At 39.1% G+C, this 22,995-nt stretch overlaps 1 protein-coding gene and 1 non-coding gene across 7 annotated transcripts; one reads left to right on the top strand and one right to left on the bottom strand.

Moving 5' to 3' along the window:
* Window positions 1-1,401: 1,401 nt before the first annotated feature.
* On the bottom strand, window positions 1,402-22,884 carry CSTF2 (cleavage stimulation factor subunit 2). 6 transcript variants are annotated; one of them, XM_045383157.3, is made up of 15 exons: window positions 22,647-22,884; window positions 21,676-21,754; window positions 20,863-21,032; window positions 19,850-19,986; window positions 19,273-19,392; window positions 19,021-19,158; window positions 16,502-16,625; window positions 15,164-15,226; window positions 12,380-12,439; window positions 11,591-11,732; window positions 10,358-10,533; window positions 9,794-10,086; window positions 5,797-5,907; window positions 4,869-4,994; window positions 1,402-2,216 (listed from the first exon to the last, which is right to left on the bottom strand). In XM_045383157.3, exons 1-14 carry the CDS (start codon window positions 22,663-22,665, stop codon window positions 4,872-4,874), a joined length of 1,755 nt encoding a protein of 584 aa, XP_045239092.1. In that variant the 5' UTR covers window positions 22,666-22,884; the 3' UTR covers window positions 1,402-2,216; window positions 4,869-4,871. The 6 variants fall into 6 exon arrangements, 4 of the variants coding, with proteins under 4 accessions (XP_045239092.1, XP_005594177.1, XP_073886240.1 ...); XM_005594120.5 differs by having other exon boundaries at window positions 22,821-22,884; XM_074030139.1 differs by lacking the exon at window positions 12,380-12,439.
* Window positions 20,531-20,663, top strand: LOC123571492 (small nucleolar RNA SNORA9). The gene has a single exon (XR_006695648.1). It is a non-coding gene; the product is annotated as a small nucleolar RNA SNORA9 (small nucleolar RNA).
* Window positions 22,885-22,995: the final 111 nt, after the last annotated feature.

The raw sequence follows: 22,995 nt of genomic DNA, 5'->3' as shown, positions 1-22,995 counted from the left end.
GTCACAGTGAATCACTAGGAGAGAAGCCCAGGGCTCTTAAGAGAGAAACCTCACACTTCATTGTACCCAGACAATTCAACTCATTATAGATTTAGAAGAATGGTTCTACTGAATTAGCATTATATTATCTATTTTTTCTACCATTAAGTGACCAAGAATGAACAAATGGTTGTTTCTAATATTTTAGGAACCTCTATGGCTTGAGGAATAAAACCTTTTTTTTTGTCACTAGTCTGAGCACAATAAAGGTAGGTCATGAACTCGTGGTGGCTAATAATGTTTCATTTATTACAACAGTAAAAAAATACTGATCAGTTGTTTACATAGGGAGGGATACCACTGCTGTTGCCAATTTGTTCACCTGGATTTCAGCTAATTCAGGTTTAATAAGGCTTTGGGAAAATGCACAATGAAACCTTGAAGACATGGTTCTTATTAGACAACTACTGACCAAATGACAACTTCATCTTCAATGACCTTGATTTGGAATCTTGAAACTTATAATGAGTTACTAATGAGAAAGGCATCACTCTTGGTCTCCATGTCTAAATATATTGACACACTCACTTCAAGATATGATGGCTGCCAAAATCAATATCCCAAGGCTTGAATATTTATGGAAGTAAACATAAATTCACGATTTATTATATTCATGGTAATGAAAATAATAAATCCTATGCATAGCCAACATCCAAGTTGAACTGGGGATGAGCAGGATATACAGAAAGCTCCCCATCTGCTTTGAGCAAGTTTTTCTTGCAAAGTTGTAATACGAAATACCTTAATCAGCAAATTTCTTATAAATGTTTATGAGTAGAAAATCCTTCAATTTCATTGTCACTCAAAAAGTTGATTATCTTTGCATTCTTTTGCTTGACATGTAAGCAATATGCTATTACATTCTCTAAGCCTATGCCAGGCTTTTAATTCACCTGACCATAATCCTAACCCAGAGGATAGGATTCCACGAATATAAGTTGGCTCAAAAGTAGTTCCAGTAGAACTTTACTGATTATTAAGGCAACTCTTAACCTCTTGAGGTTGGCCTGATGGAGAGAAACCATGTTCCTCCTTAATGCCACTACGAGAGAGATGGGGTGGGGTGGGGTGGGGGAAGAGAGGAGGAGGCGGTGGCGAGAGAGAGAGAGAGAGAGAGAGAAATACTAGGCAAGAAGACCCATAGGTTAGAGCTAATGGCACTAATTATGTTCATACCTATCCACAAGGAAGCAGGCAGGAGCAGACCTAATGAGCAATCTGACTGTATTCTACATTTGGTCCACTTAAAATCAGAAGAATGTACAAGTTTTAGGGTTTTCTGTGTTTTAAGTTCCCAGAATAAATGTAGTTACAGGGTAGGGCTGCAGGTTAGGGACTGCCTGGAAGATAGGATGAAATGTATTTTGTTCATTTGATTTGTTTTTATTTCATCTCGAACATGTGAAAAATCAGTGGCTTTTTAAACTTTCAAAGTTGACTGCCTAGACTGATAAGTTTAAGAACACACAAGTAAATGTTAACAGTCTCTTGTGTTGCTGACAGACTCAAACCAGTGCTAAAACAATTTTTGTCTTAACTCTGAATTATACACGTTCAGACCTGCTATTGAAACAAATGCATTTTGATATTTGGATTTTTCTAAACTAAACACATGGCTGTGCTAGGCTCTTTGCTCTGTTAGCCTTCTGACCATTTTATAGCTCTAAGCACGTGCTATTTTCTCCCAGAAGACTCAGAAATCCTAGAATGTTTTCAGAGGGCAAAGCCTTATAATAATTCTTACTGGAAGCAAACTAAACAAAAACCAAGTTCCAGAAAACATTGCTTCTGAGAAATGCTCAAATATCATCAAGAAGAATAAATGGTTAACTTAAAATAAAAACAAAACTATGGCAATATGTTAAAGTACAATACTGCAGTAAGGGTAGAAAACACATCTAAGGTTTCACCCTTAGTGTTAAGCTTTTTAAAAGCAAAAAGGTCATGTATATCAATTTGCAGTGTACTAAAATTGTGTTCAAAGTTTATTTCAAGTCACAGAAAATATACAAACTAAGACAATAAAATGAAGTGATTTTGTTCTGAGAGAAGGTGATGGGAGTCCTCCACCTGGCACTGATTTGAGTCATTCAAGGGTTAGGATGCAGGTCATCGTTTTTCAATATTTCAACAAAATTATAGAATTTCCAGATTTCTTGCCAGGTATTTTTGAAAACCTGTAAGAAGAAGTTAGGAGAAAGCCATTAGGAGTGAAGACAAAGCTCTCTTCAGGAAAAACTTCAGGAAAAAAATAAAAGGCTAGGGGAGGGAGGACAGGCATACAATCAAATCACCAGGACAGATTTGCAAGGTGTCTGTCTCCGACCTCCTGCCTCCTCAAAGTAATCATCCCTTGCAGTAGGGTTTCTCAACCTCAGCACTATTGACATCTTGGGCTGGAGCACTAGTTGCTATTGGGAAGTGGGTAAGGGGGACCATCCTGTGCATTATGGGATGTTTAGCAGCATCTCTGGCCTCTACCCACTCAATTCCAATAGGATGCCATACTCCCTAAAGTTGTGATGACCAAAAATGTCTCGACATTGCCTAATGTCCCCTAGGGGGCAAAATTGCCCCTGTTTGAGAACCATTCATCTCTAATGATAATAGTATAGAAGCCTGTCCGTGATGGCAGAGATGGATCACAACTAGCTCGGTATAGGATGAAGGAAAAGGAAAAGCCAACACTTCAGCCATGGTATGCACAAACACCAGTAGACACACAATAAAATCCTGCCCACAAAAAATTGCATAGAACCACACAAATTTTGACAGGTTTTTTAAAATGGTGAAAACTGAGTTTGTAGTCAAGTTAACAGTAATGTGCCAATGTCAATTTCTTGGTTTTGTACTACACTGGGTGAAGGGTATATGAGACTCCTTGTACTATTTTTCCAACTTTCCTTGAGTCTATGATTATTTAAAAATAAAAGGTAAAAAAAATAGACAAAAACTTTGCCCTGTGGTTAATATGCAAGGCCTTAAATTAAACATCTTATAAGCAAAAATATAATGAAAGAAATTTCAGAAACATTTCTACCTCTACTATCCAGAAACAGTAAGCAGTAATTTTCTCACATTGTAGGGAATGCCTTCTCTGGCATAAGTAAATTAGTAAAAGAGAAATAATTTGTATCTATTCCTCTGAATGTAATAGGTAGTCTATACTTTTACTTAAAAAAAAAGAATATGTGGGGTTTGTGGAATAAAACGTTAAGGTACCAAAAGTCTACAGAGCCCTCCATCTATGATAGCTTCTCATTAATTCATTTGAAGTCTAAATACATATATGATGCATAGTTGCAGTTTAAACGTTTAAAGACATCACAAATATGGATTAAAATGATATATTTTGTAAGAGTGATAATTACTAATAGTTAAATGAGTTCACTATTATATAACATAAGGATAGGAATTATAATATGGATGGGGTGAAAAGTAGAAATTTAAATTGTGCTGTCCTACCTGATAGTGGGGCAACGTGAATTTTAAACTGTTTTTAGAAAAAAGAATTGTTTATAAAATACAAAATGCTGGGGAAATTTTTTTTTTTAAAAGGAAACACTGATACATGTATGTGTAATCAAGTTGTCACATAATTATTTATGAAGCAGGTTACCTGGATCCTTTCTTTTTTTTTTTTGAGGCAGGGTCTCACTCTGTGACCCAGGCTAGAGTACAGTGGCATAATCATGGCTCACTGCAGCCTTAACCTCCTGGACTCAAGCGATTCTTCCACATCAGCCTCACAAGTAGCTGGAACTATAGGCGCATCTCACCATGCCTGGCTAATTTTTTAAAAAAGTGTTTGTAAAGATGGAGCCTCACTATGTTGCTTAAGCTAGTCTTGAACTCCTGGTCTCAAGTAATCCTTCCACCTCAGCCCGCCAAAGCTGAGATTACAGGGCTAAGCCACTGTGCTTGGCCCCTGGATTCTTTCTGCCTAAATGATGAGCAAGAAAAATAAAGGTAGCAGGGTACAGCGATCTCCAAAATATATAGAAACTGATGGTGATGATGGACATTTACTACCTTAAATTATGTGCTATAATAGTTCAACATCGAAATATTCACTGTAAAATAAATACAGGAAACAAAATATTTACACATTTTATTGAAATGCTCTGTATTTTTTCCATTTTGACAGGACAGTTTGGAATAAAATAATACAACTGATTGTAGAAGGATACACACCAAACTATATTTAGAGGTTTTGTCTGGGGAACAAGATAGAGGAAACAGGGCTTTTTACCTTTCACTTTCTACATTTCTATATACGATTACTTTTGTTTTTTTTTGAGACGGAGTCTCGCTGTGTCTCCCAGGCTGGAGTGCAGTGGCGTGATCTCGGCTCACTGCAAGCTCCGCCTCCCGGGTTCACGCCATTCTGCCGCCTCAGCCTCCCAAGTAGCTGAGACTACAGGCGCCCGCCACCACGCCCGGCTAGTTTTTTGTATTTTTAGTAGAGACGGGGTTTCACCATGTTAGCCAGGATAGTCTCGATCTCCTGACCTCGTGATCCACCCGCCTCGGCCTCCCAAAGTGCTGGGATTACAGGCTTGAGCCACCGCGCCCGGCCGATTACTTTTGTTAAACTGATCATACATTACCTTTGTCATTAGGAAAGATTATAAGCAATTCAACAACTGAACAAATATTGTATAGCCTTACTCTATCCCTACAGGAGCTAACCTACTGAAGGGTAAAGAAGAGTCTAGCTAAGTGGATTGAGGGCCGCTGAGAGAACAATCTTGTTAGTTAAGGTTAAAAGTATATACCGAGAATAGACAAGGAGCTAGTCCTACTCAGATGGGATTAAGTTTGCTCACCTATCAAGGTGCTCCAGTGGATTTCTGTATTTGTTCCTTTAAAATCAGGATACTCTGCCTTTGCTCAGGAGGCAACATGGCAATCTGGTCTGCAGTCAGTTGTAGAACCTGCATAATCAAAGCAGCCTGTGTAGAGGAAAAAAAAAGGTAGTCAGTTTTAATGATGGCAGCTAAAAAATACAAAACAAAACAAAAAACCCACCACCAGCTTCTATCCAAAAAGCTACTGTAGTGGGATATGAAGCAAAATGGAAAAAGGAAGAACATTTCACACAGCAAGAAACCAACAGCTCCCCTCCAAAACAAAGACAAAAACAAAAAACAAAAAAAAAACAAAACTGGTGAGAAAAGCTACAATGAAAAGAACAAGTATAAATTAAAATACCTAAGATTAGACGATTCAAAACAGACAACTTCATGAACTCAAAGTTCCTGGAGACTAAGATGATATCTGTGAGCCCTGGAAATCCTTCAGGTTTTAATCCTGTTTTGAAAGTCTCTCTTTTTCACAAATTTTAGCCTTTCCCTCAGACATAAGCTCCCCACAATGGTCAAATATAAAAACAGAAAGATATAATCATGGGGAATCTACTACTGTTTTTAGGGATAAAGTAGAAAGGGAAGGAAAAAGGGTGCGGATTTTCAGGTCACTCTGGCCTGAACAAGAAAAACCTGCTATTGGCAGATGAGTCTGAACTATAAAATAAGCTGCCATTTACATCCACTTAAGAACTTCACATCCATTAGCAACTTCAGGACCAGACTCACAAATTTTCAGGTAACAAGATCATAAAAGAGTTCTAAGTTAGAATAAACATCACCTCCAAAGGGACTTTGAAGACCCAGGATCGCCACATGGTAACTGTGAAAAGAGGAATCAAAAAGGCTAGAATTGTGCATAAGGAGGCAGTCAGACAGTGTTGCTTACCTTCTCATGATCCTGTGGAGTGACTTGGTTCTGCCCAGGACTAAAGCCGCCGGGCTGGCTTCCACCCTGTATACTCGCTCCTTGCATGCCTGTTCCCTGCATGACTGGGACCTATGTGCACAAAGAGAAAAAGAGATTTTTGGGATTTTTAATGTATAGCTAACCTGAATTCAGTAATAACGTGAAAAATTACGATCCCTACACAGATATGAGTAAAAACAGCAAACTAATGACTCTGAAGATCATTTTCTACTGTTAGCAATAGCAGAAGGCAGCGTTTAGCCAGAGATCAACTAGTAAGTTTGACATACTTGCTTACAACAGCTCCAGCACCATCAACAAATACCACACAGCACAACTGGATACCACTGAATTAATCAAAACTCAGCCAAATAAGCAAAGGGAGAACTGAGAGCACCCTGGAAACTAGTGCTCACTGGAAACACAAATGAAAGCCAACAGAGTCTAGAGAAAATGTATTCTGGTCCACTGGGGAAGTTAAATTCACAGGGCCACCCCCTACCCTAGTTCAATCAGACACAGGTAGTTTGTCCCAAAGGGCCCTATCCCACAAGTGAGGCAGAGATGTTCATAATGTCAGAGAGTTAGAAAGGCAATGGGAAGGCCTCCAGGCAAAAGACTGCTATTAGCCCAACATTTGCTGTTTATAGCTTTCCATAGAGAACATATGGCAGATGCTTTCTGCTAAATGTAGACCAAAAAATATGACTGACTTGAGTGAACGAACAAAGTACAGTGATATCATACTTACTGGTATTTAAGATCTTCAATAAGTTCAACCCTTTGCAAGACTAGCAGAACCCAAGGAAAAGACCTCTTGAGTACCAAATGTAACTATAAGAATGTCCCTATACAAGCATTATGTTCACACTCAGGCATTCACCCAGGGCTTAGGTACTCTCTTAATAAATACATTTTGTTAACAAACTTGTTACCTGCTTACCCAGCAGATTAGAAGCAGCAAAACATAAAAGAAATACAGATAAACAACTGTTAGGAGCAGATACCACTTCAGCAATATGAAGAGCCAGGTGACAGCCTGACAGTGAAGGAGACCAGAAACCAAACAGGAGATAACTATGTTTTACATTACGGTATAGACAATAATGAATCTATTTAATGATGACCTTGAGTAGTCATCACTGATTAAACTATTTTTTGTATCCTGTTCAAGAAAGGAAATATCAAATACATCTTATAATTTTTTATTAAAAAGTTAAAAAACTTGGTAGAATAGTTCTATTATCTGGAACATTCACTTACATGCATTAACTCATTTCCCAAAGACAATGGACAGATGAAACATTAGTAGAGATTTGTACAGACTGCTAGAATACTATCACTGTTCTGTTGATCATCAATACTGAATCCAGAGACAAGTTCCCAGAGACCAGTCTGAACATTAATGAGCTATCATGGGTCTGAAACACCTATGAGTATAATCTTTTTTTTTTTAATTTTGTATTTCCATAGATTATTGGGGAAATGTGGTGTTTGGTTACATGAGTTTATAGCAGCACAATTCGCAACTGAGTATAATCTTTTTGAAGCTTTAATTTGAGGTACTGTAACTGTGATCTAACCACTCCATAACGGCCCTTTTAAGTTTCTAGGTGTGCTTGTTCTAGGCAGATAAGTACTAGCAAGAGTGACTATACACATCTTGGTTTCCCTAAGATAGTCCCAGTTTATGTTTTTGCCTCCAAGTAAAGTAACAGCACTTTCTTTCATGTTCTCCTTTAGTTGATAAATTATATAATCACCCTAGTAATAATAAGCTTTTTGCCCACAAGTTTCTATCTACGTGGACTAGAGTTAATTTTAAAATCTAATTTAAAAGTATGAATTAAGGGCATGTTGTTAAGTTAAAAAAAAAAAAAAGGCACAGAACAGTGAAAGGGGAAAAATAAGAATATATATTCATATTTTCCGGAAAGTAACATGAAAAATCTAATAAAAGTCATTATCTACAGGACCTAGGGGGCCACAGGGGAGACAGGCGTAGGAGAGGAAGCAAGGTACCTTTTAGTTTAAGATGTGGTCTCACTATGTTGTGTAGGCTGGCCTCCAACTCCTGTGCTCTATTGATCCTCCTGCCTCAGCCTCCAGAGGAGCTAGGACTAAAGGATTCTACCCTGGCTGCTTTTTTTTTTTTTTTAAAGATGGTAGTCTAATATGCTGCCCAGGCTGGAGTGCAGTGGCTAGTCACAAGTGCGATCAGAATGCACCACAGCCTCAAGTTCCTGGGCTCAAATGGTCTTCCTGCCCCAGCCTCCAGAATGCTGGCACTATAGGTGCGTGCCACCATGTCTGGCTTGAAATTAATATATATGTCTTTTATAGATGAATGAATGTATATATTTATAAGTTAATATATTAAAATTTTTTTTTAAAGTTTGAAGATAAAATTTGTATTTTCTCTTGCCTCAGATCTAATTGGCTTTATAGAATCTACTAACGAAGATGATATAAACCTAGTATTAGGGTAATAAGTTCAAGCACCAGCAGAGAGAAAGGAGCAAAATATTACCCAGAAATGTTCTTCCAATCCTTCCTTGCAATGTCTTGCACCATAGAACTACCAGTAAAATTACATAAGTGCATTATATAGTTATTTGTTTGTTATCTGTCTTCCCAACTAGGATATAAGCCCATGGGGGAAGGGGCTTTCTTTTGTTCACACTGCAGTATCCCCCATACCTAGATCTGTTTGGTACATAGTAGGTGCTCAATAAATACTTGCTGAATGACAGAATGAATGCATAAGACCCATTTCTGTTACTAGGTTACTGACCATACAGAGTACAATAAAAATCAAGGCCCACGAACACTTCAAACACAATAGAGAACAGTTTTATTCTACACATAGCAAAAAAACCCTCTATTTGTATTTCATATTAAAGAGGAGGGGGTAGACACATATCCACACATACACACACGCACACAAATGCGCAGATAACAGGACAGAGTAGTAAAGTGGAAAAAGTAGTGGCTTCTGTTCCTTACTCTGCCACTTTCTAGTCATGTGAATTTGGTCAAGTCACCTGAATTCTTGGGCCTTAATTTCCAAACCTATAGACTGAGGGAATTAGACAACTGATGTGTTCCATTCCAGCTCTGCCATTATCTTTCTCTCTCTCATATACACAGACATGGGGAGGAAGACACATAAACAAATAGAAGAGAGAATTCACAGAGGAAGGGGAAAAAAGGAAGGTAGAGCGGTTAGAGGGAAATGAAGGTGCCAACATATACAAACTCAGGGAAGAAAAACACATACCACCTCTCCACAACCAAGTGGAGACGAAGAGGGAGGTGATGACAATCACAGACCAGCATGTACATACAGGCAGAGAGACCCAAATGAAAGAGAGGAGACAAGACTTTGGTTCCACACCTTTTAAGGTGATTATTAATAAATTGGCTTTCACATTCCACTGTTCACTTAGGCTATATGATGACAATAAATTAACACAGGTCTCTGTAAACCCAAGATTATCTAAATGGCCACTAACAGCTCTTCATATACTCTAACCCCGTGGTTCCCAGTCAGGGTTCACATTAGAATCATTTGGGGGAGGTTTTTCAAACTATCCATGCTCAGATCCTACTAATAAGAGATTCTGAGTTATACCTGGGATGAGATCTGGGCAAGTATATTTTGGAAAAAACCGTGTACATGATGTTGGTTTGTACCCCAATGAAGACTACTTTCTAACCCCTAAATTTTCAGGGGCTCTGCTCTGAATGAATAGCTACTTACTGTGGGATAAAGTTGTTTTTTTTGAACTACAATCCTGATAGCCAGAGAATCACCACCCTAAGGGATAGAGAAGCTACAGGGAGATCCGAGTCTTCCCTTTCTAACAAGTTAAGAAACAAACCAAGTCAGAAGGCAGTAATAATTAGGCTCAATAATCAATTCCTGAATAGATCAAGATTTCACTTGGATGCCAGAAGTCAGTGTTACACATACCTGTCTGGATCCCTGGGGTACAACTGCCCCCATGTTAATTGGACTGGGACCCTGCATTCCACTAGGTATAGGTCCTCTAGGGCCAGGCACTGGGCCCCTGGTATCCATGCCTCTGGCCTCCATCCCTCGGACTTCCATCGCACGGGCCTCCATCGCTCGGGCCTCCATCGCACGAGCTTCCATTGCACGGGCCTCCATTGCACGGGCCTCCAGTCCTCTGGCATCTAACCCTCTTGCCTCCATGGCTCGGGCCTCCATCCCTCGTGCATCTATTCCTCGGGGATCCCTTCCACCTATAAAGAAAATTGTAAGAAAACCATTATGTAGCCACTTGCATGTACTGCAAGAATGATGAACAATCCAAGAAAGATAGAAATCTCTTATAGTCACATTTGCTCCCTCAGCTATTAACATATGAGACTAATGTCTCCTCCCTAGTTTCTCAGATTTGTGGATAAACCTTAAAGATGCTTGCAAACCTACTGTTTCCGGCATTCTTTAACCCAGATTAGAGCCAAAGACGGCTGAGTTCATTATCACATTTGCAATGTGGTCTCCCCTTACCTCTGCCATCCAACGGTGGACCCCTCTGATCTAGCATGGGTCCTCTTGGTTCTGCCATTAGAGGTCTGGGTTCGGGTAATGGCCCTCCCCTCAGCTCATGTGGGGGTGGTCCTCGGCTCTCATGGCCAGGGACATGGTGCATGGGTGGACCTTGATGAGGTGGTCCCAAGTAACCTCTGGAGATGGAGAAAAACATTATATTTTAAAATAGAACAAAACAACAAAATACCAACCAGAAGATCAGTAAGTAAACATCCAACAAACAGCTGACGTAAACAGTCTATGAATACTAACAAGAAAATAACACCAAATAGATGGAAGAAAAGCTACAGAGATATACATCCACGTATTCTAGAATTTCGTATTTGGTTCATAATTAGGGAGGAATCAAGAATATTCATTATATGTATGAGTTTGCAGTACAATGTATAAGAACATGAGCTCTGGATTCAGACTGTATGGGTTCAAATCTAGGCTCTATCACTTATTAGCTGTGTGATATTGGACACATTTACTTAACTTTTCCACACATCAGTTTCACGTGTAAAATGGGACTAATAATGGTATCCATCTCACAGGGTCTTGTGGATTTAATAAGATGATCTAAGTAAAGTACTTAGAGCAGAGTCAGAGGCATGATCCCCATTAATGTCAATTATTATTATTGCTATTATTATTTTATTTATTTATTTACTTTTGAAATGGAGTTTCACTCTTGTTGCCCAGGCTGGAGTGCAGTGGCATGATCTTGGCTCACTGCAACCTCCACCTCCTGGGTTCAAGTGATTCTCCTGCCTCAGCCTCCTGAGTAGCTGGAATTATAGGCGCCCACCACCATGCCCGGCTAATTTTTCTATTTTTAGGAGAGACGGGATTTTGCCATGTTGGTCAGGCAGGTCTCAAACTCCTGACCTCAAGTGATCCACCCGCCTTGGCCTCCCAAAGTAGTGGGATTACAGGCGTGAGCCACTGCGCCCGCCCTATTAAATTTCCCTGTTCAAGTATGTATACTAAAATTTCTAATTTCTGAAAATACAGTAGCTCAAAATGACATACTCGACTACATAGTTCTGCCTTAGGAGAAGTGCTTATCCTTGGACAGTGGCCATGAATATTTATCTATATCTTTTGAAGTAGGCAAACAGGTACAACTGGTACAGAAAGATTTTTGTTCTCAGGGAAGAAGGGACAATTCTGATTTCTTCAACTGTTTCCTTCTATGTTAGTGCTTACCTAGGTTCTACCTCTCCAGTTACAGAAAGTAAAGTGCCTCCCCGTGGATCATTCGGAGCATCTCCTAACAAGCCTCGAGGGGTTGGGACGTTGGCAGGCAAGGATCCCCGCTGCATAGCTGCTCTGGGGTCTTGCATCGGCACTGACAGGGAAACAAACGGGGAGTTACTGCTGTGAAAGACACATAAGCAAACAAGAAATGACTCTATATACCACTGACAACATAATTTAGACACCTTAGAGTGGGTGAAACCTCACCACAGCAGAATCCTCTTGCAGCTCAAGAACAGAAGCAGGGTGTAGGCAGAATCTGTGCCATGTCAGAGGTATGGATGGAATTATATAAAGAGCAAACTGGGGAGCAACCTGCCAAGGACTAGCACTGCAACCTGAAGAAACTTATGCTCCTGGTTTTCCTTCTAATCAATCTTAGTTCAAGGACCAGAGTCACAAAAGAGAGGTAGAGTCTTGGCATATGTGAACACTGCCATGGCTCTGCAAGAACCCGCTGTCTCCTTACAGACTGCTATTCCATCCAAGCCTCCTGACACCAGTAGGGAGGGAGTACAGCCTCGGACAGATGCCCATATCATCCATGTTCTCTGCCCTGTGTGAAGAGGTCAATCTTAGGCTTGTGGCCTCAACAGGAAAAAATTAAAAAAACAAAAACCCAAAAACACTACCCTTTTGGGTTCTGAACGTGAGGATGACTGCCAAGCAGCTCTTTTCCTCTCAACGTCCCACCCTGAACACCACAAGCAAAAGGAAACCCACAGATACAATGGGTACCTTGAACTCGCTCAATTGATGCAGGCCCGGCAGGTCCCACGGGCGAGTGCTGTAGGGTTCCTAGGTAAGCAGTAAGTTCAAAAGGAGAAAGAGCAGACACTTAAAATAGCTTGCGCACACATGCAGAAACACATACACGGAGATTGAGATTTACATATATAAGTTAAAAAGCCAACAGGTCATTGGCTTGCTTCAGGCTACAAATCTCCCTAAACTACACTAGCTCCTTTGGGTCTCTGAAACAGTTCCATTTTGAGCAGATAGCTTTTGAAAGGGAATCCCATGGGGCACTGGTTTGATCTAGGCGGGAATAACCAGACATTTTCGATTTTCACCTCTGCTACTAGTTTTCCCTTAGGTCTCCTTATGAAATCATTAGGAAAAAAACATATAAAAAGGATAGTTTTGGATCTTCTAGTTACGCAAAGAACATAAATGTAGTTTCAGAAGCAAAACATAAAAGAAACTGCACTGAATCTGGAAGGCAAGATTCATTCTGAAGCGGCCATAACTGAAGTACGGCAATTCTATTTTTGTCACATATTAAAGCACAAAAATTTCTGCTGTCAAAACGTATCAGATGGGGAAATGCAGTGAATGAACTTTACGTGATGAAAGAGAATATCACTCCACAAGAAATACCCTGCCACAGCAAGTCTTTGACAATAAACATCATGACAACAGCAAACAAAGACTAATGAGATGACATGGGCACCAACACTAAACAAACATGGCAGGGAAGCAAGAAGTATCTTCTCAAACATCTCCATCTCCTGTCAGCATTACAAATGTACAAAAGCAGCATGGATTTCAGGAAAAGTAACACAAACTAGGCACACACGAAAAGAAGACTCTTGCTTCCTCTGCTGGGTACTGAAGGAAACTATAAAAGAAAGCTGATCTCACTTTGTCTCTTCATGAAGACATCCTGGAAATACCCTCAAAACATGAGTCATTTCCCTTTGTCAATTTCTGACAAAAAGGTGAACATAACAAGAAGATGTCAATTTCTGACAAAAAGGTGAACTATAACAAGAAGATGTCTTGTGCAAGTATGCATTAAACAGCTAAAACCTGATGGATTGAGTGCTGGCCCCATGACAGGTAGAAGTATGACTGAAACCCTAATACCTTCTCATTACTGCAAAAATACTCTGGGGAACATATATAATCTATTGACAGTGGTGGGGTGGGGATAGGGCGGCGTACAATAGCACAAAAACATGGGATGCTTAGAGAAAATATGAGATATTTGGCCAGGGAGTTTGTCCTGCTGTCAGACATCTAACAAGAAAAAGTTAATTCTGTCACTTCAGCAATCAACCCCAGTGTAAAAACCACAGGCTTGTATATTGTTTATGTATGTATGTGTGTGTATATATATACATATATATGTGTGTATATATATATTTCTCTGTTGCCCAGGCTGAAGTGCAGTGGTGCGATTATGGCTCACTGCAGCCTCAATCTGTTGGGCTCAAGTGATCCTTCCACTTCGGCCTCCCAAGTAGTTGAGACCACAAGTGCACACCACCATTGCCCATCTAGTTTTTGTATTTTTTATAGAGACAGGGTTTTGCCATGTTGCCTAGGTTGGTTTCAAACCTCTGAGCTCAAGCGATCCACCCACCTCAGCCTCCCAAAGTGCTGGGATTACAGGCATGAGCCACTGCACCTAGCCAATATTTTGCTTTTTAAATGGGTTCCACTTATAAGCCATATGCTACAGAAGAAAAAACCTTAAGCTTCTCTATGCTTGTCCAAAACAGTCTTTCCCATCATCTTATTCCCAAGGAATAAGAGTAGAAGACACTGAGGAATGTAAGTGGAAGTTAACAGGCAGTGTGGAGTGACAGAAAGAGGACAGATTTTGGAGTCAAAGACTTCTGAATCTTAGCTCTGCCACTTATTAGCTGGAAAAGAGAATAAGAGCACCAAATCCAGTCCAGATTACTCATACATTAATATTTACTTACCTTGTCCCCTTGAGTAAGTAACTTATTCTGAGCTTCCAACTCTTTGCCTGTAAAACTGAGGTGCTGCCACCTAACTCACAAGATTATTTATGAAAATTAAAGTACCTGGCATATAGTATGCACTCAGTTCCTTTTCTTTTCTTACCATCTCTCCTCCTAACATTGTTTCCAACTGAACCACTGCACTTTCTTGTCCTTCAAACTCCAGTAACATGAAGACATAATGTGGAGATTTTGGAACGGCAGCTACTGTTGTATACAGCAGTACAGCCACGGCACAACAGATGTTCATTAAGTAGGCTTTACAGACCTATGATCCCCTTCCAGTTTTCTCTGGGGTTTAAATCTAGTCTTCTACATACCCAGCCACATATTTACATGCTCATTATTAAAATTCCTTAATCAGTCAACAGATACCCATACAGGGAGAGAGAACATGTCAGTGGAATTATTAGACTAGGAATCAGGAAACAAAGGATCCACTTGCTTCATTATCAATTCTTGTAGAGCTGGGCTCTGAATCACCAGGTGGAAAGTCTAGACCAGCACTGTCCAATAAATCTTTTTACGATGACAGAAATGGTCTATATCTGCAATGTCCTGTGTGGTATCCACTAGTTACCTAGGGTCACTGAGCACTTGGAATGTGGCTATTGTGACTAAGGAACTGAGTTTTAAATTTTACTTAATTTTAATTAACTTAATATTGAAATAGCCATGGGTGGTTAGTGGCTGCCATATTAGATACTGTGGATGTGGAACACTTCCAAGACCAATTCACATTAGTTAGACATAAACATTTATTTACCTTGTCCCCGTTCCATGGACACTGGTCCACTTCCTGGCATTCCAACCTGAGCCTGCATTCCTCCTAGAAGACAAAGGGCAGACAAGAAAAAACACCAATTAGAACAGCAGAAAAGAAAACTTAGAACAGGGGCTGAGTTTACAAATTTCCTCATTCTGCTCCACAAGCAGAAACCTACAAAGGAAGATATTCAACAATGCAATGAGATAGAAGATGCGGTTTGTTAGTATATTTACAATTTGTACTTTGTTTCAGTGACAGAATAGTGAGTTCAATAAGAAAAATTCATCTCATTGGTTACCAAACTCTTAGCAGGAAGCTCTTCTATAATACAGGAAAACAGTATCACTTACTCATGGATCTCCTCTCATGAAAGATAATCTAAATATAAGTATAACTCTATTAGGATAAAGCAGATACATAACAATCCTGAAGTAGATACAAAAAATTGCTGAGTTTGCAGAAATTTCTTTAAAAAATCTCTTCTTCCATTCCTCATCAACTTAGCTCTGCAGACTGGATTCTCTACAGAACAGGACAATTTAGAATTAAATCATTCTCCATGACTAGTGTTGTACTCAACGTACCCTAGATTAGATAAATTAACAAGAAGCAAGTTTGTTACATAAAAAAACTTCAAATATTGGTAATACATCATGTGTTCATACAGATGTTTCATACGGGGAATCATTATTTCACTCAATCTTCTTAGTTACAATTGTTGAACAAGGAACAGTTACAAGTATATGAGCAATACTATTATTAATTGCCTATCTATACACTTTCAATAAATGTATATAACTTTTAAGTTTCTCTTTTTCCCTTTTGTTGTTTGGTCTGATTATGTTTGTTAAAATACAATTTTACGTCAGTTTAATATGATATAACAAATGTGACCTTGTGTTTTTTTGTCTGTTTTCTTCATGAGCTTTTGAACCCAATAGTTCATTCATATTTAGCACAGTAACAACTACATTAGTTTTTATTCCTTCCATCTTACTCTACATTTACTACTACTTATTTTACACTGCCTCTTCCTTTTTTTCTTTTCTCTATTTTTGCTGGCTTGATTTCGTTTTCACTCATTCCATTTTCCCCCTCATTAACTTGGAAGTTTTACTATGCTCTTTCACTTTACTGTCCCTTTCCATGTTCTTATAATTAGACATGTAGGATTTAACATAAGAAATCTACTATTTCCTCCACCTAAGTTATATACTTTCTAGCTGTGGATTAATTTTACCTAAGGATCCCATTATCATATTTGGCTGCACTGCAGCAGTGCCTATGACAAAACTTTAGCGAGTACTGAAATGGCGAAGACTAAATGAAACTTACCTCCAGGAGCTAAGGAACCAGGGCCAGGTCCTGTGACAGCGGTTGGTATTTGCCCTGGTGCTGGAACTCCACCCTGCATAGAAGCTTGCATCAGAGGAGGTGCGCCATTGACATGCATTCCACCCTGACCAAGAAAAAAAAAAAACAGAGTATGTACATGCCTCGGTGGAGACTCAATACTAAGTCTATGACCTTAAAAGTCCTCTTCAAATGAACAGCCCCAAATATACTACCAAACATCCTTTTTGTATGGCATGTCTTATGCAGCATTAGATTTGTCACACACTTTAAACTCCACAGAAGCAAGTTGCAATACACATCATGAGCCTGGTTATATGGAACACGGTTAAGATGGAACATATTCTCAATGTAGAGATTGACAAGTCTTATCTGTGTGGCAAGGCAGCACATAGCACCTATTGTTAACTTCATGACTGGGGCCTGGCAATAAGAGTTTAAAAAAAAAAAAAAAAAGCCCTAAACCCAAGAAAGAAAAAAGGAGACTGGGCCTCTTTTTAAAAAAACACAACAACTGCTAGTAGTCCACATTTTTAAAATTAAATGTTCTTCTTCTTTTTTTTTTTTAAATTTAAATTTAACCAATCTTTTCTCACTCCTGTCCTTAGACATAATTCTGGTTCTGGGGGAATGTGAATTTTTTTTTTTTAATGCTACATTAAAACTCTTTGAGAAAAAGAGAATGTCAACTTTTCATCTGTGCATTCCCCAAAAAACTGCGTAGTCCCTTGAAAAAGAAACAGCTCAATAAATAAAGAATAAAAGCCAAGTTATATAAAAAAAAATTACATACACGTTTAAGGAACACAAAACTCTACAACAGAAAAGGAAGAGCTGTATAGGAAGGTAGTTAAGAGAAAACTGGGTATGAGGTCAGATAAAACCAGGTTCAGAACTATATCTGCCACTTACAATTGTGTCCATTTTTGGACTAGCTAACCTCTCTTTTCTATCTCTGAAAACGTATTTATTTATTTAGAGCAGGAGCTGGCAAACGATGACCCATGGGTCAAATCGGGCTCACTGCCTGGTTTTGTAAACAAACTTTTATTGGAACACAACCACACACACTTGTTCACATATTGCCTATGGCTGATTTCATACTACCATGGCAGAGTAGCTGTGGCAGATCCTGTGGCTTGCAAAGCCAAAAATATTTACTATCTGATCATTTACAGAAAAATGTTTGCTGGCTCCTGCCCTATACCTCTGCCAATCTGAGAGATGAAAAATGGTAGCTTATTGTAGTTTCTATTTACATTATCTTTTAACGTTACATGTATTAATAATTTATTACATTATCTTATTTTGAGGTTGAATACATTTTTATATATTTACTTTATATTTCTACTTTTGTGAAATATTTATGTCCATTTCCCATTTTTCTACTGGGTTATTGGAAATTTTCTTACTAATTTATAGGAGGCCTTTTAAAATGTATTATGAAAAATTACAGATATACAAATCATATAGGAAATAAAATAGCCACGCAGCTTGGGAAATAAACAATAAAATACACCAATGGCCTGTATGGTCTTCCCCAATTGCATCCTGTGCTCTCTTCTCCTTAGATGACCGCTAAGACATCTTCCTAATGTTTTAAAATTTTATAGGAATCATTACATACTCAATATATTATTTTGAAACTCACTCCACATATTTTGGGGATTTATGCAGAAACATATATCCTACATTTCGGGAATGCATCCACATTCACTTAGTTTCATGTCCGTATGTTATTGTTTTGGAGTTATTTGTGTTGATATTATGTATCCTAGTTCATCTTAACTGCTGTATGGAATTATGTTTTTCAGAGTCATTCATGTTGATACGTGTAGTTCATTTAACTGTTGTACAGTATTTCACTGGATGAATGTACCACACATTTTCTCCATTCTTCCATTGATGTACATTTAGGACATTTCCAATTTTTCACTCTAAGGCAATAAACATTTCTGTGCATGACTATGGGCTCTTTATTAGTCTGTTGTCCATCACATGTGTGGCAAATACTTTTTCTCAATTTGTCATGTCTTTGATACTTATTTTTTTCTTTATATAGAAATTTTTTAGTTTTCAAATGTATCAATTTTTTATGGCTTTAGGGTTTTGTGTCATGCTTTGAAAGCAAGCTTTACTTTTTTCATTGGTAAGAATGGAGATAATAAGAGTGCCAACCTCATACAATTGCTTTGAGGATTAAATGAGATAATGCATATGGAATAACAAAGTGCCAACCACAGTGCCAGGCATGCACATACACACAAAGTTAGCTTATAAGAAAAGGGCATACAGGAAGGATCTCTTTGTTTTACAAACTTGGAATCGAATCTATATTCATTCAGATGTCATGTGCTCTGCAACCTGGAAATTGCTTTTATGCCTGGAAATTGAAATTATCATCTCTGGTTCCTGACCATTCTTCTTTCAATATATTCTCCTAAAAAGAAAATGACATTCTAAGACAGATAAAAAAAAAATGTTAAGGGATAAAGCCCTACCAAAGACTGGGCCTGAGGGGCCTGAGGATTCTGCTGGTTCATTGACACATTGGATCCTGACCCAGGCCCAGCACCATGGACTGGCTGAGGGTTGCCTGCAATCAGCGTTGGGATATTTGTCTGGCGATGCAGAATTTTCTAAAAAGTGAAAAGACAAACCTATAAGCTGTCTGTTTAACAAAGCAATCAGGTAGTTCCTATCCCACTCAAGGTTTACCCGACCATTTCCATAAAAGAACCAGAAGCACTCACCAGGGCAATTTCCGGATCCACAATTCTCATCACTACCTGTGCTTGCAGCAAAGCATAAGCCAGTTGAGGGTTCTGAAGCAACATGTTCCGTGCCTCCTGGGGACTATTCTGGACACAGAGCTGAGAAGATAAGCAGATTCAGGTTTAATACTTATGACTTAGAAACTGATAGTGATTTAGAGTCATTCCCCTCTGAGAAATGTAATATTCAAGAGGCTCTTTATCATTAGTTTTTGCATGGCACAAAAAAACCTTGGTCATGGCAGGCAAGAGAAGAAAGAGGCATTTCAAATACTGTGATACTATCATTTAGGAAAAAAGCCAAATTTTAATATCTACATCTGACATCTATGGGCCACAAAAATCCAGCTGGATTGTTTGGATAGCTGTGTTTGTGTACAAAAATAGAAAGCTCTTTGTACAAAATGTAAAATATACTGTGTACATACAGAATATTGAAGGTGCAAGAAATGGTGGTCTACAGACAATTTCTATTTGAGCTCAGGGAACTGATTCAATTAACTCCTTGAAAACCTGATGTGGTTTGCTTTATTCATAACCTAATGCCTCCTCCCACCTTCATTTGTTTCATCAGCTCAAACATCTGCTCTGGTGGAAGGCTGGCAACTGCTTTGCTAATGGACTCAGGGGCATCCTCAGGACTGATGGTCTCTCCATAAGGTGACTCAATGACAGGGGCACCAGTGCCAAGGCCTAATCAAGAAGAAAGTACAAGAAAGTTAGGGAGGCAAAACAAAAAGCTAAATCATTTCAAGTATCTATTTTTCAGGGCTGCTGTAAGAACCAGCTGATAATTTTAGATTCTCCAGAGCTGAGAAATAAATGATTTGAAAGCCTCTTGTTTCTGTGGAGGAAAGTGAGAGTGTATTTTCTGTTCTCAGAGGAAAGCTGGGGATCATGATCACATGGAAGGACAATGTTAACCTAAGTTAGAGAACTGGGAACACTGACTTCTTTTGACAAGTCATTTCAGAAACAAAATGTTAAAAGAGAAAAACATGCTAATTTCAAAAACTCCTGAAAACAGTGACAGGAATGACTAATGCCATAGTTAGTACTACTAATGGCTTGATGAATTTGAATTCATCTTTAACTGGAAATAACTCCTTAACAATGGAAAAATTTCGTTTTTTTTTTTTTTTTTTTTTTTGGAGACAGTCTCACTCTGTTGCCCAGGCTGGAGCAACTGAAGCATTTCTAATGTCAACTTTACAGTTTCTTAAAGATATACACTTACTAGCAAGTCTCCAGCATGCTTAGGTCTGCAGTGACCCTATGCATTCCTACAGTGCTTGCCAGAACAGTTTTGAAATGGTTTGAGGCCTTGCCCTGCTCCATCCAGAGCAAGGGTATAGAAATTTCAGACAATTACTTGAAAAAAAATTTATAAAAAATTTTTTAAAAGATATATATAATACTTGCCTAACTCAGGCACATCAGATCAGTCAAGTAATAAACAAGCTGTGTGGCTAACCATTTCAGCATATTCTAAAACATAGCAGAAACGGAAAATCTTCATTGTTACATCTTTACTAACTCACACTGCATCCAAGTTGGATTTGTACTCACTCTTCAGCTCTTCTTTGTTCTTTTCACTGGCAGCATTGTCCACTCGAAGTGCTCTCCCACTGAATTCACGCCCATTCAGGTTCCGCATGGCACTAAGTGCTGTCTCTTGGTCTTGGTATTCACAGAAGCCATAACCCTTTGGCTTTCCTGTCTCTCTATCATATACCAATCTGGAGAGCAGAACCAAGTGTCAGGAACAAATGTTACACACATACAGGGTTCCTGCTAACATTGCCATGCTTTAATTGGGCCCACTGTAACATAAATAACTTTACAGCTCTGACAGCCTCACAGAAATATTTTTTAAAACTTTTTCTTTTTTTTTTCCCTGAGATAGAGTCTCGCTCTGTTGCCCAGGCTGGAGTGCAGTGGCACGATCTTGGCTCACTGCTGTCTCCACCTCTTGGGTTGAAGCAATTCTCCTGTCTCAGCCTCCTGAGTAGCTAGGACACAGGCATGCGATACCACAGCAGCTAATTTTTGTATTTTTAGTAGAGACGGGATTTCACCATATTGGTCAGGCTGGTCTCGAACTCCTGACCCCAGGTGATCCGCCTGCCTCGGCCTCCCAAAGTGCTGGGATTACAGGCAAGAGCCACTACGCCCTGCCTAAAAAACATTTTTAATGAAAAAAACATATTTTAGGTAAGAATAAATGTCAATTGTATAGTATATCAATTATATCTAAATAAAGCTGTTACAAGAATAAAGTGTATGTGAAAAGTCACCAGTAAAGAAAACCTGCCATTACTAAGAGCCAAATCTGTGGTAATTTTTAAGAAGCTCCCACCATGAAGTAAAAGGGGATCTCACCTGAAACTAACAACAGGTCCAACCTCAGAAAAGATGTCCTTCAACTGTTCTTCAGTAGCTTCATAAGGAATGTTCCCCACTAAGGAAGAAAACAGGTAACATTAAAATTCCGAGTTTATAACATAGATCTTTAGTGAGAAAGTAAATGACAGAGTATCTACTTATATCATCAAATATAAGGCTCAAAATAGTGTTCTCCAATCCCAATTCCACTGTATTTCTCTAGACCTCTTAACAAAGGAAATGTACCACTGAAACTAAATACAAAATGTGTAGGTACTCTTAAATGTTAATTCTCAGACTGATCTGACAAGTGTTAGATTTTCCTTAACTTTGGTGAAAATAAATACTTCGGCACTGGTATTTACCTAAAGATCTGCAAGTCTCATCAGTGACTACAAAAAATATCAATGTTTTTTAATATAATTTTTAAGACAGGTTCATATGTATTTCCACACATACAACATTTAAGGGAGAATGACCATGAATGTAGTGAAGGATGTTTAAAAATTATTCTGAACTACTTTGTCATGTCCCTTTCAAATGGCACTCTAAAATAATCACACGTATTTTTAAAAACAACTTATTTCAGCCAAAAAGATAATTCAGAATCATTTCGATCCTTTTTAAAATTCCTCTGAGGAGGTCTTAACAGTTCATTCATTCATTCATTTACAAGACATCTCAGGACACCAGGTGGCCTCTACTACTATTGATGAACTAAAATGTTACGGATAAAAAGCAAAGGATGAAAGTCCTTACGAGAGAACAGGAAGTGGACACTAGGATCTATACCCTCAGCATATAGTCTGTATTCTGGGGCAGAGGATGAGAAGTAGTACGGGACAGTGAGGAGCTGTTGCCATGCGCCCTCTCCTCTAGAGAATAATTAAAGCTCATGAAAGGAGACACGCACAGAAGCTGAACGCTAGTCTAACTTCCCCAGTGATATTGCGGAAAGCCTACGAGACCTCGGCAGAATGGGAACATCTCTTTGCTCACGAGTCCACCAGGTTGGACGCCCTACAGGATAGGCAGGGAGAACTGCATGTCCGAACCGTCAGCGGCTCCGGTAGCGATTCATGAGATAGGAGGTGCAGAGGGGAGTCCCTCCCCGAAGCTTGGCTCCAACGAATTCCTCTCACCGAACACAGAACGTAGAGAACGATCCACCGCTGGGTCTCTCACAGTCAAACCCGCCATAGCTCTATTGAGTCGGCTTCCGGTGCGCCAAAGCACACTTCCGTACGGAGCACAAGCCCAGCGCTGAGCACGCTTCCGTACGGCGCGTGAGCCGGAAGTGCCTGGGTGGAACGGACG

The sequence above is a fragment of the Macaca fascicularis genome, chromosome X, assembly GCF_037993035.2.
Source record: "Macaca fascicularis isolate 582-1 chromosome X, T2T-MFA8v1.1".
Taxonomy (NCBI): Eukaryota; Metazoa; Chordata; class Mammalia; order Primates; family Cercopithecidae; genus Macaca; species Macaca fascicularis.
Note: the sequence above shows the minus strand (reverse complement) of the source record. Positions and strands in the feature narration are given on the sequence as shown.